At 47.1% G+C, this 20,109-nt stretch overlaps 1 protein-coding gene across 1 annotated transcript; it reads right to left on the reverse strand.

Annotated features, from left to right (window-relative positions):
* Window positions 1–3,083: 3,083 nt before the first annotated feature.
* TNFRSF4 (TNF receptor superfamily member 4) lies at window positions 3,084–6,645 on the reverse strand (the record flags this gene model as incomplete). Its single annotated transcript, XM_083375634.1, has 7 exons — window positions 3,084–3,157; window positions 3,530–3,667; window positions 3,846–4,030; window positions 4,712–4,778; window positions 5,729–5,827; window positions 6,171–6,293; window positions 6,519–6,645. 7 exons carry the CDS (start codon window positions 6,643–6,645, stop codon window positions 3,084–3,086), a joined length of 813 nt encoding a protein of 270 aa, XP_083231760.1.
* Between the last annotated feature and the right edge of the window lie 13,464 nt (window positions 6,646–20,109).

Consider the following 20,109-nt stretch of genomic DNA (forward strand, 5'->3'; position numbering starts at 1 on the left):
CCCGCCGGGTTGTGGAAGGCAAAGGACAGAAGAGGGGATCCCAAAGTTGCACCCCTTTCTCCCGCAGCCTCCAGAAACCGGGCCTCTAACCGCTCACCCTCGCTGCCAGGCAGGTGAAGAAGAGACATAAAAATAAAATAAAATGCCCAGCTGTGGGAGGATTTGTCTCTCTGCCAGGTGAGGGGAGCTAGGATAAAGTGGTACCCAGGTCCCCGAATAATTCTGGATTAGAACAGCAGCAAAGCATAGTAGATTTTACCAGCATCAGCAGCTTTGAATGGGGAAAGTCCCTCTCACCTGGCAAAGAATTAACGAAAACCAAACTACGAAACCCACATAGGTGGCGGATGCCGCAGCTATTTTGGATTCTGCAGAGTCTCTCTTCGTATGCAGATTTTTCTAGGATTAGTTTCTCTTTTTCTTTCTGAAAAGGAATCAGGTGGTACAATCTGAAGATCCGCCTGTTACTTAATGACTTTGTGCCTAGTTCATCAGAGGAGCGAAAGGGGCTGTGAAAATTGTTGGAAACACACACCACCATCTTTGTCAACTCCATAGATTCTTTTTCTTTCTTTCTTTCTTTCTTTCTTTCTTTCTTTCTTTCTTTCTTTTTCTTTCTTTCTTTCTTTCTTTCTTTCTTTCTTTCTTTCTTTCTTTCTTTCTTTCTTTCTTTCTTTCCTTTCTTCTCTTAGAATCTTGGTAGAGGAAAATAGATTTGCAGGGAGAATTGTAGAGGCACTTTTTTTTCCTGACTTATCTTTGGACTCTCAGCTCATTCTTTGAAGTTAGATTTAGGCCAGTCAATAATTTAATGTCTTTCTTTATCCAAGTTACCTTACAGAAGTGATGAGTTTTCAGAAGTTTGAAACCAGTGGCTGGGGCCTTATCTGTCCAAGAATTTGGGGAAGCCAATTTTTTGCATCACAGGGGTTGGACTAGATGACCTTTGAGGTCATTTCCAAACTCTAGGATTGCTGGGAGCCTTTCCAGGAGCAACTGGAAATCAGAGGATCAGTGAAAAGAAGATTGGCTTTAGCCAAAGTGTCATACTTTTGTGCTCGTAAAAACAAAAACAAAAAAAAGACACAGAAAGGTTTATTTGACATCCTGTCTTTTATTATTTTTACACGTAACTCAGGGTGAGACATATCCAACACACCTTTCTCCTCCTATTTCCCCCACAACAGGTGGGCTGGGCTGAGAGAAGGGCTCTGGCCCAAGGTTACCCTGCCAGCTTTCCATGCCTAAGGCGGGATTTGAACTCGCAGTCTCCTGCTTTCTAGCCTGGTGCCTTAACCGCTGGATCAAACTTTCACAAGAGGTGACATTTCCCCCTCTGTTCTCAGATGTACTTTGCCCTCCCCACCAACAAGTCTGACTTGCAAACAAAAAAATTTCACAAAAGCAAAACAGCGGTATCAATGTTTATGAAGACCTTGATAATTTCAAAATTCAAAAAAGCGTAGCGCCAAAATCACCCGTTTTTTTAGATTTCTGAATCTGAAAATTAAGAGTTCCCAGATCTATCTATCTATCTATCTATCTATCTATCTATCTATCTATCTATCTATCTATCTAATCTATATCTATCTCTGTATCTATATCCATATCTATAAATCTATCCATCCACCATCTATATATATATATATATATCTGTCTACCTAATCTATCTATTTCTCCATCTCTCTATCTACCTATCATCTATCTTCTCTATCTACAAACAAGCTACAAAGCAGGGGATTGACTGGAAGACCTTTAGGGTCCCTTCCCAATCTGCTATTCTGTTAAAGCCTAGCCAGAAACGAAATCAGCAGACGTGAAAAGTATTCACAGGAAGACCAGGAGAAGAATTGAATGAGATCCAAAGATTTCGCGCTGTCCCGGTGGAGATGGATTGGGGAAAAAAAAGGACCAGCTGAATCTCAAAATGGTCCATTCAAACGACCATTTCAAAACCAGATTCCCTTGGACAGTCACACTTAAAGCCATGTGGAGTTAGACGCGCTCTCTAATGAAATAAGAGCGAGTTATACTGTCCAATGAATTGTACGATTGTTCCTTATTTGTGAACTGTATAATTCCCTGGGTGGGTTTGCCCAATGTTGGAAAACTTTCTCTGTTCTTAGTTTTGACCAAGAGCCTTGGAGATCCCTATTTTAATGTTGATTTTTTTTTAAAAAAAAAGAAGCTCTTAACGATTTCACCCACAGGTAAAAATGGTATTTTACAAGATCAAACCCCAACCTGGCATATTATGCACCAATACAATCCTCTGAATAGCCATTGGGACTCAGTGGCTCTAATTGAGGATTTACATCTAAATATTTATGCTTTTCCAACTCCCTCTTTCAGAGTAAAATTTAATGTTTCCTTCAAGAAACAGACAGAAAAGTTGAAGAGGCTTCAACTTAAAAAAATGTTAACTGTATTGCTTCTACAGAAGCAGAATATCCGTCGCCAGCTTCTCTTTTTAAAATATTTCCAAAACGCGTTTGGTTTTAACTGAATTCTGTCGCGTTCCGCACTGTACATTGGAAATGACGACTGTTGGCTCTTATTTACAACCTGAATGATTGGAAGCTGAGCCACAAATATTAACAATTGTTATCGTGATATTATTATAACAATTATATTAATTATTTCACTGTATCAACTGGGCCCACGTTGCTTCCTTGTTATAATTCTCAGATTCCTGATTAAACCTCAAAGTTTCCTGAGAAATCAAGACACGGGGTTACTACACTTCCTGTGATCCTTGAATGACTAAAAACATAAGAGTAGAATGATTTGCAAGCACATTTTTCATTCTTTTTTTTTTAAACAAAGAAGGCTTGTGGGGAAAAAAATATGTAAATCCAGGCAGGTTCTTCTTCAGAAGGACCCCCCCCAAAAAAACCCCCAAACCCTCAAACAACATCATGGAGGAGAAATGGAAAGAAAGATACGGAAAAGATTGTTGATTCATTTAGAACAATAAAGGCATCGATTGAAAAACAAACTCAGATAAACTCTTGAGCTATTTCTGATTCGGAAAGTCAAAATTCTTTGGGTATTTTTTTTTCCTCTTTTTCTTTTTTCTTAGGTCACCCCTGAACAAATTTGGATTTAACGCCGACGTCTTCTTCTTGAATCGGTATTCGGTAATCGGTCTCTTTATCTGAAAGGAGAGAGAAGGGGCGTGGGGGTGTGTGTGTAAAAATTATATTTCAGAGAAGACAAGTCAAAATGGGGCACGCCAATGGCCTTAGGTGAAACGAAGCGTTTCTTAGCTTGTAATGAAACTACAAATTACGCCCATTTGTTTAGCCACCCTCTGAAGTTTACAACAGCGTTGAAAAAAATCACTTAGGGCCAGGCCTTGCAGTTATGTCATTTTTTAAAAAAAAAATTAGTTTATAGCATAAAATACAAAACCACAAAAGAAAATGGTGGGGGAAAAATAGGGGAGGGAAAAGGGAAGGGAAGCGTGTAGAAAAGCCAATAAAATCAGATTTTAAACCGGCCTGTGGGGTGGCAGCCCCACACTCACCCTTGCAAGGGACAGCGTAGATCTCCTCGCATGCAATTTTCAGGAACGTTTTCTTCCGCCTGCGACAAAAAAACAGGAAGACCAAGACCCCAGCTAGGGCCAGCAGGAGGACAACGGTGATGAGAATCCATAAAAATCCTAAAAAACATTATTTATATATATATAAAAAAAATCAACAGAATAAAACAGAAGAGGAAAGCCCAATGAAATCTCCCACTTTATTATTCTACGTTCTAGACTGCGCCCAACTCTGCAGTTTTTCCCTTGCAGACTCTCTAAATTTTGGGGGGATTAACTTGCCCGCACCTTTATTTACCTGGATTTGTAGCCTCAACAACCGGAGGTGAATCCAGCTTTGTGATGAAGACGCTCGTCTGCTTTGGAAAAGGACTGCGCTGCGTGACAGGGTGCCGGGTGGGAATCTGGCTGGGCGGCTTGTCACAAATCGTGTCAGCGTCTCGCTTGCCGGATCGTAGGGTTTCCTTTCCGCTGGCTGTGCAACTACGAAATAGAAAGAAAGAGACGTTTCCAGCCAGGGTTCAAGACCTTTAAGGATGGGTTACTCAACATCAACAACAACAAGAAGAAGACATTTCACAGAGACTGCTCCTCGCCACAAAAGAACCCAAAGGTGGGTAGTTTTAAATCAGTGTGTCTCAATCTTAACTATTTAAAAACCTGTGGACTTCAGCTCCCAGAATTCCCCAGCCAGGTATTCCTGGACTCCTCAGGTATTCTGGGAGTGGTCACCGAGATTTTAAAATCACGGGTGGAAATCTCTTCCTTGCCCTTTTCGCTTTCCTAGGACTGAAATTTCCTTCGCGTTCTCCTTCCGACGTTCACGCCCGTCTTGCGCCCACCTTATCCCGGCCTCTCTTTGCAATCGGGCCGCAGCGAAATACCCCTAGACCCATGAGGAGCAACTGCACTCCGCTGCATTTCCTTCTGGGCACTGAAACTTCCCTTTAAATCGCGCCAAGGTGCCTACCTGAACGGGTCCCACCCAAGTATCAAAAAGAAGAAACTCCAATTTGGGTGATTTTTTCCTCCCCGCCTCACTTAGCCCTGAGGATCCTTTGAAGTCCCCGCAGGGATGGTTTCTCAGCCTGGCCTACCTCGAAGGGCTGACCCCCCACACCGCCACTCCCCATTCCTGTGAGGTTCACTGAAGTAAATACATACTTGGTCCACGGACGACATTTCTCATTCCCTCCGAGGGAAAAATACCCGCTGGGACAGGGTTTGCATCCTGCAAAATGACACGGGAGGAACTAGTGAACAATTTCTGTTGCTAAACGAGACATCTGTTAAGTGAGATTACACGACACACACACACACACACACACCCAAGGAAGTTGCAACCGTCACAAGTACGAGTCGGTTGTCAAGCATTTGGTTGCATTTGGATCATGTGACCGCAGGGGCTCCTGCCACGGTCGTAAGCGTGGAAAAAAACGGGTCATAAGTCCCTTTTTTCCCACGCCGTTGTAACTTTGAACGGTCACTAAACAAGTAGTTTGTAAGACAAGGATTAACCTGTGTTTTTTCTCCCTGTCACAAAATTTCTCCTTAGTTCTAGGTTGGGTCTCCCTTTGACCAGCTTGCCTCCATGGCTTCTCGTCCAGCTCTCTGGGGCTTGGCAGAAGAAGTCGACCCGTTCTTCTCTTTGACGGCCCCTCAAATATTGGAAGACAGCTGTCATGTTTTCTCCTCCCCCCGCCCCCCGCCAAAAAAATCCTTCTCTTCTTTAGGCTAGACATGGCTAGCTCCCTCGACGGTCATACAATTGAGCCTCTGGAGCCCTGATCATCTCCGTTGCTCTTCTCTGCACTCGTTTCAGGATAAATAAAGGTCCACCACGCCAAGGGCAGGGGTGAACCCATCTAGAACAGAGACCCCCAAACTTTTGGGGGACCAGTTCCGCGGAGAGAGGTTTTTCTGCGGACCGGAGGGCGCGTGGTTTCGTATGCTGCCTGCATCCCGCGGATGGGGGCTTTGCTTGTGTGTGCGGACCGGTTGCTGGCGTGCCGCGGCCACGGACCGGGGATTGGGGACCCCCTGCTCTAGAAGCCATCTATTGGGTGACAAATTTGAGAAAAACCTTCCCTTTTTTCCAAAAAAAAGGAGGGGAGGAAATGTTTGGTTTTATCCCACTAAGTTTGATTTTGGGTGGGCCCATCTCTCATCCTTGTTCCTTACTCTTCTCCTCTCGGCTCTCTTCGGGAGCGTGGCCGGGAAGACAGGCGCAGACGGTATTTGAAGTCCTCTGACAGGCTCTTACTTCCCGGAGGCCTCGCTCTACAAGAAACAAAATACCAATTCTGGACTGCAAAGATGGGAATTTCGGACGGCGAGGTTTTGCGGCCCCCCACCCTTTCTAGCGGAGCGTTGTGGAAACAGACAGGGGGAAAAAATGAGCGTTGGCTGATAGCTCAGCACAAACATTTCGCCACCGATCTCTCCAGGTTTTGGGTGTTGTTTTTTTAAAAAAAATATTTGTAAAGCAGGGGAAAGCAATTCAAGCTCAGCCAGGCATAAGCCGCCGTTGTGAAAAACCACAAAGCGACACTTTTCCTGTGAAGGAAACGGGCGAGGATGTGGCGGTGATCTTTTCTTTTCTTTTTTGCCCATGGGGCCTTACCGGCCTTGCATTCTGCGCAAGCTTTACACCGTGAGTAGGTATAATTATCGTTGTAGTAATTCTTATCGCACGGCTCACACACGGTTGAGGACGTAGGCGTGCAACGATTCACCAGTTCTTCTCCTAAAGGATAGATAGATAGATAGATAGATAGATAGATAGATAGATAGATAGATAGAAACATTTTTGTCACTTTAGATGTATACTAATCGGGATACATTATAAAGAAATTTCATTGCATTCAGCTCTCAAAGGTAACCATCTCAATATACGCTACATAAATGTAGCAACAGTGGATTAAAACAAGATCTGCGTTCGAATGCCCCCCACATCTTCAGTGTCACTAACCTGCAGGACACTTTTTGCAGCATTTCACATGTGGGAGGACATATTCCTTGTCTGAACATGACAGCCCCCAACTCAGGGAGAACCAGAGAGACGCAGCCAGTGAAATCAACTGCAAACTCGTCTTCATGTCCCGTGCCACAGACTCACAAACGCTGCTGCGCTCGAAGGGGAAAAAGCCCGACAACTTCTGTCAGCTCTGCAAGGCAGGAAGGATCTGCTCCGGCTTTCGTGGGCCTTGTGGAAATTCCAGATCTGATTTCTTTTGAAGGTGTTTTAACCCAGTGGAAAAACCTGCGTCATTTCGTACCTCCCCAATGTGGAAGTTGTCAGCAAAAACAGAGGGCACTCTGTTCATGCCCTGTCCTATGCCCTGAGTTATATATGGTCTTTGTAGTCCTCTACAGGTCACTATGCCCAAAATAAGCACAAGAGGGCACTCTTTTAAATGGGCAGAATTTTAATAAAACTGCATCAGATTTCTATAAAACGAAGTGCTCCGTTCTAGTTGGAGAACCTACTGGTTGAAATTAATAGAAATGAAGAATGATATTTATGGAGAACACCATACTTACAAGGCTAAGCTGATGGAACAGTCATGTATATAAGGGCTATATAAGGATTACCCAGTCTACATTAAGACTGGATCCAAATTCACAAATACTAGTCCAGTCCATCTTCTATCAGTCTAGCCATTTCTAGTTCCAGAATTTGAGATTTATTTTTTAAAAAAAAACAATTCCAGCTTTCATTTTTAAAGCATCTAACTATTAATGCCTGATATCGGCGCATTTCTTTCCTTTATTGTTTTACTGGGGAAGAATCTACCCACCCTCCCAAACTGCCAGTACCCATTCTTAGCTGAGGCTGGGGTTGATCCATTTTAAATCATTTAAGAGGAAGGCGAGTGACCAGAAAGAGATAGATAATGTTAGGGACGGAGTCCGTAGATTTAAAATGCCATTAAAAAGATTTATTTCTCTCGGCGGCCGCAATTCCCGCTTTGACCACAGGATGGCAGTTTTCCGTCCCATAGCATTAGCACGGAGGCCTTTTCGACGGCCTCAATGCCGCTACCGCTAAGGGACGGAAAACAGTGCCCTCCTGTGGTCCAAGCCCGTGTAGCAGACAACCAAAGAAAAACCTTTTAAATGGCGTTTGAAAATTATTATTCTTTATTAATAAAAGCTTATTAATATTAGGGCATCTTATCCCGCGCCTGTGTCGCCACCCGCCGCCCTATTAATATTAATAAGGCGCTAATAATAAAGATAAAGAATAATAACCTTAAAATGCGGCGGCTGCAATATTCGGTTTGGCCACAGGATGGCACGGTTCCCCGTCCCATAGCGTTAACATGGGGACCATAGTAGGCCTTTTGCCTAGATAGGGACACCGAGAAGCTAAGCGACAAAGCGCAGAGCGTCCACATTAACAGAGACCTTCTCGATATGGCGGACTTCCTGTCCGTTCAAATAGGCCATCCCCCGGTTTATTTGGATTCGACCCTCCTATTATGGCCGTCTTCCTGTCCGTCCTTCCTAGTCGTCCTCCAACTTCCTTTCACGGCGACGTTCTGGGCACGGCGGACTTCAGGTCCGATCAACGTTACAGTGAGTAGATTTAAAAACGCTATTAAAAAGCTTTCTTTCTTTTGGCGGTCGCAATTCCCGCTTTGACCACAGGATGGCGGTTTTCCGTCCCATAGCATTAGCACGGAGGCCTTTTCGACGGCCTCAATGCCGCTATCGCTAAGGGACCGAAAACGGTGCCCTCCTGTGGTCCAAGCCGGCGTAGCAGCCAACAAAAGAAAAACCTTTTAAATGGCGTTTTAAGATTATTATTCTTTATTAATAAAAGCTTATTAATATTAGGACATCTTATCCTGCGCCTGTGTCGCCGCCCGTCGCCCTATTAATATTAATTAGGCACTAATAATAAAGATAGAGAATAAAGAACCTTAAAATGCGGCGGCTGCAATATTCGGTTTGGCCACAGGATGGCACGGTTCCCCGTCCCATAGCGTTAACATGGGGACCATAGTAGGCCTTTTGCCTAGATCGGGACACCGAGAAGCAAAGCAACAAAGCGCAGAGCGTCCACTTTCACAGAGACCTTCTCGATATGGCGGACTTCCTGTCCGGTCAAATAGGCCATTCCCCGGTTTATTTGGATTCGACCCTCCTATTATGGCCGACTTCCTGTCCGCTCTTCTTAGTCTTCCGTGCCAACTTCCTTTCTCAGCGACCTTCTCGCCATGGCGGACTTCCTGTCAGTCCTCTACTACGCTACGGTCGTCCGGCAGTCCCTTCGACAAGGACCTTCCCAGTATGGCCGTCTTCGACTTCCTGTCCATTGGCAGCACGGTTCTCTGCTTCTTCCCGTCCTCTTTTCTGCGCTATGCAGCCGGTCTGCGCGTCCACCGGCAAGGCCGCAAGAAGGAAAAAAAGAAGCCTGGCAGAGCTGCAGGTAAGCCGAATCATTCCAGGAAAAAACCGGGTTTGTCTATTACCTCGTTAGCGGGGGATCCCCTCCCGCCACCCTGGCCCTCATTTGGTCCTCTCCCCTAAGCTGACCGCCTGCCCTGCTATTTCTTTAAGGAGATTGATTGTACGTATGTACCCTTGTATTTTTTTTATTATTATTATTAATATTATTATTATTAATATTATTACTATTATTATTATTATCCTTTGGAAAGGACCTTGGAGGTCATCTAGTCCAACCCCCTGCTAAGGCAGGAAACCCTATACCATTTCAGACAAATGGCTGGCCAGTCTCTTGGGGTTTTACTATGTATTAATTGTTTTTTAGTGGGCATGTATTTAATCATTTTTTAAGTTTTGTAATTCTGTGTTTTTTATTCTTGCCCTGTTCACCACCCTGAGTTCTTCGGGAGAAGGGCAGTATAGAAATATGAATAAATTAAATTAAATTAAAATTCTTAAAAACTTCCAGTGTTGGAGCATTCACAGCTTCTGGAGGCCGGTTGTTCCACTGGTTAATTGTTCTCACTGTCAGGAAGTTCCTCCTTCGTTCCGGGTTGCTTCTCTCCTTGACTAGTTTCCATCCGTTGCTTCTTCTCCTTCCTTCGGGCGCTTTGGAGAATGGCTTGGCTCCCTCTTCTTTGGGGCAGCCCCTGAGATACTGGAACTCAGCTATCGAGTCCCCCCTCATCCTTCTCTTCGTCAAACTAGACATACCCAATTCCAGCAACCGTTCCCTATATGTTTTAGCCTCCAGTCTCCTGTTCATCTTTGTTGCTTTTCTTCGCACTCTTTCTACGTTCTCAACATCTTTTTTACATCATGATGACCAAAACTGGATGCAGTATTCCAAGTGTGGCCTTACCAAGGCATTGTAAAGAGGTATTAATACTTCACGTAATCTTAATTCTGTCCCTCTGTTAATGCAGCCTAGCACTGTATTGACTTTTTTGACATCTGCAGCACACTGGCTCCTATTTAAGTGATTGTGCACTAGGACTCCGAGATCTGTCTCACATTAACTACTATTGAGCAAGGTACCACCTATACTATAACTCTGCATTTGGTTATTCCTGCCTAAATGCAGAACCTTACTTTTTTCACCATTGAATTTCATTTTGTTAGATAGCGCCCAGTGTTTAAGTCTGTCCAGATATATTATCTTAAGCCTATCTTCTGGAGTGTTGGCTATTCCTGCCAGCTTGGTGTCATCTGCAAATTTGATGACTTCCCCATCTATACCCTCGTCCAAATCGTTGATGAAGATGTTGAAGAGCACTGGGCCCAGAACAGAGCCCTGGGGTACCCCACTACGCACTTCCTTCCATGTAGATGCAGTTTCATTGAGGAGCACACGCTGAGTATGGCCAGTCAGGCACCTACAAATCCATCTAGTGGTGATGCTGTCTAACCCACATTTTTCTATCTTATCGAGTAGTAGTTTGTGGTCTATTTTTATCAAATGCCTTACTGAAGTCCAAGTAAATTATATCCACAGCATTCCTCTGGTCCACTAATTTTGTCACTCGGTCAAAGAACACAATAAGATTTGTCTGGCATGATGTTTTTAACAAACCCATGTTGGCTTTTAGTGATGACTTTGTTTGCATCTAGGTGTTTATGTTTACGTTTGATGTTTCTAAATGATATTCCTTAGAGATATCTATATATTAATATATGCTGAATATTAAATATCTAATTGAAATAAATTGTGTACATTTTATTAAAAAACAATACACACACATATATATAAATTGATATAAAAATAAATATAATTTATTTGGAAAATGTATATAACATGTCGGTGCCTTATAGTATATCATTGAAAGTATGGATAAAACGGGAGAAACGAGTAGTTGGAACTCACGGAATTTATTAATTTGTTTGCCGTCCATCTAACTTTGTAGAACTTTGTCCAAAGGCGGTGCACGCTCAGTTCAGCCCACCTAACCCAGGTTAGGAGGCGTGGGGCTGCAGCGTAAGGGGGCTTCTCCCTGCCTATCTGCTTGTCAACGGAGGCAACGCCTCAGGTCTGGTGAGAGTTTTGGATTTGCAGGGCGATCACATATAGCCAGGATGGGGTGGGGCTTTCTAAGCCACGGCAACCAGAGGTGGGCCCTACAGCCCTAAAGACACTTTGTTGGGCCTCTCCTGAAGCGTGGCCACCGCTGGTCAAGGTGACTTTGCCAGCCCCCAGAGGACACCCTGGTCAATTCTTGGGCCTCACTCCCTATTCGGTGGCTACCCCGTAACTCCAGAGCAGGTCTTCCAGGAGGGATCCGAGTCCCCTCTGTGTGTTCACCAGGTCATTTGGGAGCCTCTGGACAGTCTCTCTGCCCAGCGATGAATCCAACTGTCACACTGAAACATCTTTCCTGTAACAGTATTTTGTTCAAACGAAATGCTGCCCAAGCCCCAGCAAAGTTTGGGGTGTCATTTCAGTGAGGCAAAATTTGTGAGGAAGAAGTCCCGATGACCCAAACCACCCCCGTTCAGCATCAGGCTACCTCCGGCTAGCACACGGTTGGGGCAACAAGAGGGTACATGCAGGGCAGAGATCCCCAAAGCCGCTTCCCATCGCACAGTGCACCCTGATGCAGGGAAACAATCCAGCTACACACAAAGGGTCAGGAGTTGTGCGTGCAATCTTGTGGGAAAAGGCGGAAAAGGAAATCCAATTGGTTTTGCAGCCCTGGGCTGCTCCTGCTGAAGCCCTGCTTTCAGTCTGCATCTCTTCACCCCAACTGTTTGGCCGCCTATCGAGTGCAGGAATGAATCCAAAAAGGAGATAAAGGGATTTGTGGGCTCAGATAAGAAATGCTAAACAAAGTGGCTGTTTTTTGGCAGTTGCCTCTAGGAAGGAAACTGCAATTTTAATGAATTTAACATAAACCCAAAGTAAGTTGAATAAAACCTGCATTCATCCCTGCTCGTAAGAGGCCACAGCATCTGCAGCCCAGGTGTCTCGTCTTTTAAGTTGGGGTGGGGGCAAGGCCAGGGCAACAAGGCTGCAAATTTAGCCAATATAGAATTATAATTACAGCCTGATACAACCGAGGGGATTCTAACAGGCACAAAACACCTCTGCACAATTTCCGCAAGCAACTTGAACCGCCACAATCCAGTAGAAGAGCTTTGGAATATTCTACACTTTGCCTATTCAGGGTGAGTTTACAGACTTAATAGACAGTTGTGATTGATATGTGATGTTCCTTTACGCCTTTCCGTCCCAACTCTTCTGCAAGCAGCCAAAGACGTTCTGCTTTTCTAGCCACACAGGAAGGGAGGCCAGCGTTTGTGGCAAGCAGTCCTAGAGTGAGAGTCCTGCGCTTAAAGAAGGAATAGCAGCCACAAAAGGAAAGAAACCCTTTTAACATGATGTTAAGATTATTATTCTGTATCTATTGAAGCTAGGTATGGCAGCCACCAAAAGAAATAAATCTTTTAAATGGCATTTTAAGATGATTATTCTTTATTAGTAAAACCTTTTTAATGCTAGGCTGTTTAATTCTGCGCCTGCATCTCAGCAAAGTGGCCATCTGTCGCCCTATTAATATTAATAATGCGTTAATGTTAACAAAATAATATTAACATATTTAAGAATAAGGTGTTAAGAATAAAGATGGAGAATAATAACCTTAAAATCCTATTTAAAAGGTGTATTTGTTTTTGGCGGTCGCAATACCCGGTTCGACCACGGGAGGGCGCGCTTTTCCGTCCCATCGTATTAGTATTGATTCCCCCGTAGGCCTTTTGCCTAGGATGGGACACCGAGAAGCGAAGCGCGAAAGCGCAGAGCGTCGCCGAAGCGTCGCCGCTCTACGCTTCTCCGAAAGGGTCGAGCCGCTTCCGTCGGACTTGTGCGCGTGTCTGCCGTCTCGTTCATCACGTGTAATCTCCGAGAGACCTTCTCGGCCAGCCGAATTTCCTGTCCGTCGATATCCGCCGTTCCCATGGACCTCTCCGTCATGGCCGACTTCCTGTCCGTTCTTCTTAGTCATCCTCCAACTTCCTCTCGCGGCGACGTTCTGGGCCCCGCGGACTTCACGTCCGATCAACAAGTTAGAGTCCGTAGATTTAAAACGCTATTAAAAAGCTTTATTTCTTTTGGCGGCCGCAATTCCCGATTTGACCACAGGATGGCAGTTTTCCGTCCTATAGCATTAGCACGGAGGCCTTTTCGACGCCCTTAATGCCGCTACCGCTAAGGGACGGAAAACAGTGCCCTCCTGTGGTCCAAGCCGGCGTAGCAGCCAACAAAAGAAAAACCTTTTAAATGGCGTTTTAAGATTATTATTCTTTATTAATAAAAGCTTATTAATATTAGGGCATTTTATTCTGCGCCTGTGACCCACCCGCCGCCCTACTAATATTAATAAGGCGCTAATAATAAAGATAGAGAATAATAACCTTAAAATGCGGCGGCCGCAATATTCGGTTTGGCCACAGGATGGCACGCTTCTCCGTCCCATAGCGTTAACCCGGGGACCATAGTAGGCCTTTTGCCTAGATCGGGACACAAGAAGCGAAGCGACAAAGCGCAGAGCGTCCACTTTCACAGAGACCTTCTCGATATGGCCGACTTCCTGTCAGATCAAAAATGCCGTCCCCCAGGGTCTTTGGAAAAACGACCTTTCCATCATGGCCGACTTCCTGTCCGTTCTTCTTAGTCATCCTCCAACTTCCTTTCGCGGCGACGTTCTGGGCCCGGCGGACTTCACGTCCGATCAACAAGTTAGAGTCCGTAGATTTAAAACGCTATTAAAAACCTTTATTTCTTTTGGCGGCCGCAATTCCCGATTTGACCACAGGATGGCACTTTTCCGACCCATAGCATTAGCACGGAGGCCTTTTCGACGCCCTTAATGCCGCTACCGCTAAGGGACGGAAAACAGTGCCCTCCTGTGGTCCAAGCCGGAGTAGCAGCCAACCAAAGAAAAACCTTTTAAATGGCGTTTGAAAATTATTATTCTTTATTAATAAAAGCTTATTAATATTAGGGCATTTTATTCTGCGCCTGTGACCTACCCGTCGCCCTATTAATATTAATCAGGCGCTAATAATAAAGATAGAGAATAATAACCTTAAAATGCGGCGGCTGCAATACTCGGTTTGGCCACAGGATGGCACGGTTCCCCGTCCCATAGCGTTAACACGGGGACCATAGTAGGCCTTTTGCCTAGATCGGGACACAGAGAAGCGAAGCGACAAAGCGCAGAGCGTCCCCTTTCACAGAGACCTTCTCAAAATGGCGGACTTCCTGTCCGTTTAAATTCTCCATCCCCCGTTTTATTTGGAATCGACCCTCCTATTATGGCCGACTTCCTGTCCGTTCTTCTTAGTCTTCCGTGTCAACTTCCTTTCTCAGCGACCTTCTCGCCATGGCGAACTTCCTGTCAGTCCGCTACGCTACGTTCGTTTGCCAGAGCCTTTGACAACGACCTTCCCAGTATGGCCGTCATCAACTTCCTGTCCATTGGCAGCACCGTTCTCTTCTATTTCCCGTCCTCTTTTCTGCGCTATGCTGCCGGGGTGCACAGTGGACTGAAAGGCTTTACATAGCCCAGCCATGAAACAGCGCCCTCCTGTGGTTCTTTTGGAAGTAGCGGCCAGAAAGGGGCTTCTAAGACCATCTATAGCCCAGGGCGTGAAACTCTGCCCTCCAGTGGCCTTTTTGGGCGTAGCGCCTTCGCGAGCCCTCCCGGAAGTGCCCATCCTTCCCTCCCTCCGTCGGCAACCGGAAGTGGGAGGAGCAGGGCAGCCGTTCTCCAGTTGGGCCTGGCCTGGGCGGACATTTTGCGGCGTCGCGGAGGCCGCAGTCGGGGAGCCGCGTCGGGGGACCCGAGCCCGGCAAAGGAGGTGAGCTCCGGGAGGCCCTTCGTGACGGAGTGCCGGACTACCGGCCCCATGGTGCTGGTCCTCCTGAGCTGCCCTAGCAACGGGGTGGGCGGGAGGGGGGCGTTGGGGCCGAGCGAGAAGCGGGGAATCCCGGACCCGGGTCGGGCAGGTCGTGCGAACGCAGCCGGCGGGGCTCCTGAGAGGGGAAGCCGGACACGTGTAGCTTTGCCGGCCGGGCTTCCCTCCGCCTCTCCTGCCGGGGGGACGAGGGGGCTCCCTGGTGGGTTCGGAGTTCAAATCCTGGCTTGGGTCCTTCCCCCTCGGCACAGGCGGAGTTGCCGAGGGGGAAAGAGGCTGGTTTGCCCTCCCTGGGCTGAGCCGTCAACCAGGGATCGTAAACCGAGGGAGTTTAGGGGTTTTTAGGGTTTCTTTCTATTGAGCCCCGAAGTTCAACCCAGTTTAACTCTTTGGGTTTCTTTATTGTTTTATTCTTCTCCGGCCACGCGAATGAAACCCGACAGAATGCAAAAACTAGGAAGCAGCCAGACGGTCTTCCAAACGTGAGAAGGGCGCCCAGAGAAAGTGCAGCTTAAAACCCCGGGTGGCATCGCGGAGGAGGGAATCTCTTGCCCAGGTTGGCAGGAGCCTTAAGGCTGGGGAACTTGGCTTCCGGGCTTTCAGCTGGCCTGGCAAAGTGGGAGAAATCCCATTTTCCGGAAGAAAAGCCAGGTCCCTGAACTAGACAGGCAGCTGATGGAACAGGCTAGGTAGGATACAGGCTTTCCTTCCGGTAAACAGAGATAGCTCTCAACATTTGTTGTGACACATTTGAGTTTTGCCCCATTTTATCGCTGTTCTTGCCACAGTTCTTAAGTGAATCTGACTTCTTGCCCGTGCATTTTGCTTGTCAAAATCGAAACATCCACCCGTTTTTTAATGCCTCTTACTGCTGCTGTGTGCAGGTGCCTCATTTCCCCTTTCCTTGATGTTTTTTCTCCAGGTAGCCAAGAGGGTGGGCCAGGTGTTGTATATGGCCATCTTCCCGCTGGCTTTCCCACTCCACCCGCCCGCCCTGCGGCCCACGGATTGCAACCCGCCTCCCGCGGAGCTTCGCCCACCCTCCACCGGAAGGCAGCTTTCGAAGTAATACCAAAGACGAAGCGATCCAACGTCTGAACTCCGCTCCATGTTTATTTTTTATTTTTTGGATGATACGGCACAGCCAGTCCTGTGGATTACCTTCTTTCTTTTTCTTTGACTTTCTGTTTCTATCTTTGGTGTGCATCGTGTTGCTTTTATTGCTTGTCCCCATCCTGCCCTTTCTAGGCATTTGCTCCTTAGAAGAGTCCATCAGCAGCAGATTATCTGCCCAGGGAGTTGTTAGGAAAAAGATAGACAGAAACAGGTAGGATATTGTACTTGGGGGGGAACCCAGTGCTTCCCTTCTGGATGTGTGTGTGTGTGTTTGAGACTGAGACTGTGTCTCTTAATGCCCTCTGAGGTTGCTGCCTTGGAGACATTTCATTACCCAACTAGGTAACCTCATTAGTGCATGGATGACGTTACCTAGTTGGATAACGAAACGTCTGCAAGAAAACCAAACTCGGAGAGCACCAGGGACTTGAGTTCAACCCTCAGCTACATTCTCCTCTTGTGTCTGTGTCTGTGTGCATACAACACAGAGATATTCTCCATTTTAATTGGCTTTTGTGCACAAAGAATGCAGGGTTTTGCTTTGTTTTTTAAAAAAGGCAGGGCAGCCTGGGTGAGGATATGGAATTGCACATTTTCCCCGGTACCCACACCCAGGACTTAATATGGAGCCCTTGCCAGCTTTCAAAGAATGTGTGTGTGTGTGTGTGTGTGTGTGTGTATGAAAGAGAGAGTGTGTGTGTCTTGGTGCTCTCTGAGGTTGCTGCCTTGGAGATGTTTCATTACCCAACTCGGTAACCTCATTAGTGCATGGATGACGTTACCTAGTTGGATAACGAAACGTCTGCAAGAAAACCAAACTCGGAGAGCATCAGGGACTTGAGTTCAACCCTCAGCTACATTCTCCTCTTGTGTCTGTGTCTGTGTGCATACAACACAGAGATATTCTCCATTTTAATTGGCTTTTGTGCACAAAGAATGCAGGGTTTTGCTTTGTTTTTTAAAAAAGGCAGGGCAGCCTGGGTGAGGATATGGAATTGCACATTTTGCCCGGTATCCACACCCAGGACTTAATATGGAGCCCTTGCCAGCTTTCAAAGAATGTGTGTGTGTGTGTGTGTGTGTGTGTGTGTGTGTGTGTGTGTGTGTGTGTGTGTGAAAGAGAGTGTGTGTGTGTCTTGGTGCTCTCTGAGGTTGCTGCCTTGGAGATGTTTCATTACCCAACTCGGTAACCTCATTAGTGCATGGATGACGTTACCTAGTTGGATAACGAAACGTCTGCAAGAAAACCAAACTCGGAGAGCACCAGGGACTTTAGTTCAACCCTCAGCTACATTCTCCTTTGTGTATGTGTGTGTGTGTGTGTGCACATACAACACAGAGCTATGCTCCATTTTAATTGGCTTTTGTGCACAAAGAATGCAGGGTTTGGTTTTTAAAAAAGGCAGGGCAGCCTTGGTGAGGATAGGGAATTGCATATTTTCCCTGGTATCCACACCCAGGACTTAATATGGAGCCCTTGCCAGCTTTCAAAGAATGTGTGTGTGTGTATGAAAGAGAGAGTGTGTGTGTCTTGGTGCTCTCTGACGTTGCTGCCTTGGAGATGTTTCATTACCCAACTCGGTAACCTCATTAGTGCATGGATGACGTTACCTAGTTGGATAACGAAACGTCTGCAAGAAAACCAAACTCGGAGAGCATCAGGGACTTGAGTTCAACCCTCAGCTACATTCTCCTCTTGTGTCTGTGTCTGTGTGCATACAACACAGAGATATTCTCCATTTTAATTGGCTTTTGTGCACAAAGAATGCAGGGTTTTGCTTTGTTTTTTAAAAAAGGCAGGGCAGCCTGGGTGAGGATATGGAATTGCACATTTTGCCCGGTATCCACACCCAGGACTTAATATGGAGCCCTTGCCAGCTTTCAAAGAATGTGTGTGTGTGTGTGTGTGTGTGTGTGTGTGTGTGTGTGTGTGTGTGAAAGAGAGTGTGTGTGTGTGTCTTGGTGCTCTCTGAGGTTGCTGCCTTGGAGATGTTTCATTACCCAACTCGGTAACCTCATTAGTGCATGGATGACGTTACCTAGTTGGATAACGAAACGTCTGCAAGAAAACCAAACTCGGAGAGCACCAGGGACTTTAGTTCAACCCTCAGCTACATTCTCCTTTGTGTATGTGTGTGTGTGTGTGCACATACAACACAGAGCTATGCTCCATTTTAATTGGCTTTTGTGCACAAAGAATGCAGGGTTTGGTTTTTAAAAAAGGCAGGGCAGCCTTGGTGAGGATAGGGAATTGCATATTTTCCCTGGTATCCACACCCAGGACTTAATATGGAGCCCTTGCCAGCTTTCAAAGAATGTGTGTGTGTGTATGAAAGAGAGAGTGTGTGTGTCTTGGTGCTCTCTGACGTTGCTGCCTTGGAGATGTTTCATTACCCAACTCGGTAACCTCATTAGTGCATGGATGACGTTACCTAGTTGGATAACGAAACGTCTGCAAGAAAACCAAACTCGGAGAGCACCAGGGACTTTAGTTCAACCCTCAGCTACATTCTCCTTTGTGTATGTGTGTGTGTGTGTGCACATACAACACAGAGCTATGCTCCATTTTAATTGGCTTTTGTGCACAAAGAATGCAGGGTTTGGTTTTTAAAAAAGGCAGGGCAGCCTTGGTGAGGATAGGGAATTGCATATTTTCCCTGGTATCCACACCCAGGAGTTAACATGGAGCCCTTGCCAGCTTTCAACCTCTGTGTGTGTGTGTGTTTGTGTGCTTGGCCACTTGGGTGGAAAAAAGAATGCAGGGGCTAAACTTTTAAAACACCCCTGCAGTCTTTTTTTCTCCCTCCCTTAGTGCATTTTGAACAGAAACCACACTTAAGCCAAGATAGCTCAGTAGGACCTTAGCTTCATGTCAAAGTATCCATCACTTTAAAATTAAGGCTTCCCAGCAAAGCAATTGAAATAACAATAAAAATGAAGAGTTCACTCAGTTTATAAAAACAGGTACGGGTCGGGGTGCGTCCTTCACAACTTAGATTCCTGGGGACAGGGAACATTAAAGTTGGGGGAGAGGGTGGTGGGTACACACAGCCCAGGTTACTTGGTCTGAGCCAGCTTAGACCAAAGCGGGTAAGTATGGGATGGTACCGGCTGTGGGAACCCCACCAGACGGCGAAGGACACGGAGAACAGGTAAGAACAGGTAAGTTGGGGGTGGAGGGTACAGGTGCTGGGAAGGAGGAGGGGGGACAGGCAGGCCAGGGGCTTGAGAGGCAGACTCAGCCCTCCAACCACCTGGCCTGCCTGCCCCCTCCCAATCTTCCCAGCACCTGCATTTCCCTCCCTCCTCTTGGCCCCCCCATCTTTGGCCCCAAGGGGTGCCCGAGGTAGGGAGGGGCAGGCCCTGGGTGCCCCCCCAGGCCTGCCAGGGTGGATGGGGCATCTTCCCAGGGCTCCCCTCCTCTTCCCCTCCCTCCCTCCACCCCAGGAGGGCTGCTGGGGGCTAGGCGGAGGTGGGGGGAGCCCTGGAAGGAGGTTGGAGGCTGACGGGGTGGCTCCTTGCCAGGGCTCCTTGCCAACGCCCCTTTCTCTCCCCTTCCCAACTCCCCTGGTGCCACGGGTGCAGGCACGGGCAAAGGAGGGAATGGGAGGCCCTGGGGTGAAGGGGGGGCATCGGCAGGCACAGACTCCTCCCTTTAAATGTTGGGGAGAGCCTGCCCATTCCTCCCCCCTCCCGGGCCTCCCTTTCCCTCCTGAGTCTTTGCCACCCACGGGGTGCCTGCCAGATGGCACCAAGGGAGCTGGGAAGGGAAGAGATGGGGTGTTCGGCAAGGAGACCCCCCCCCAGCCTCCAACCTCCTTCCAGGGCTCCCCCCACCTCCGCCTAGCCCCCAGCAGCCCTCCTGGGGTGGAGGGAGGGAGGGGAAGAGGAGGGGAGCCCTGGGAAGATGCCCCATCCACCCTGACAAGCCTGGGGGGGCACCCAGGGCCTGCCCCTCCCTACCTCGGGCACCCCTTGGGGCCAAAGATGGGGAGGGGAACCAAGAGGAGGGAGGGAAATGGGGGGGAGGGTGGGTGGGGTGGGGTGGAGGGCGGGTGGGGGGGGGGGAGGGTGGG

This window comes from Vipera ursinii (assembly GCF_947247035.1).
Source record: "Vipera ursinii genome assembly, chromosome: 17".
Taxonomy (NCBI): Eukaryota; Metazoa; Chordata; class Lepidosauria; order Squamata; family Viperidae; genus Vipera; species Vipera ursinii.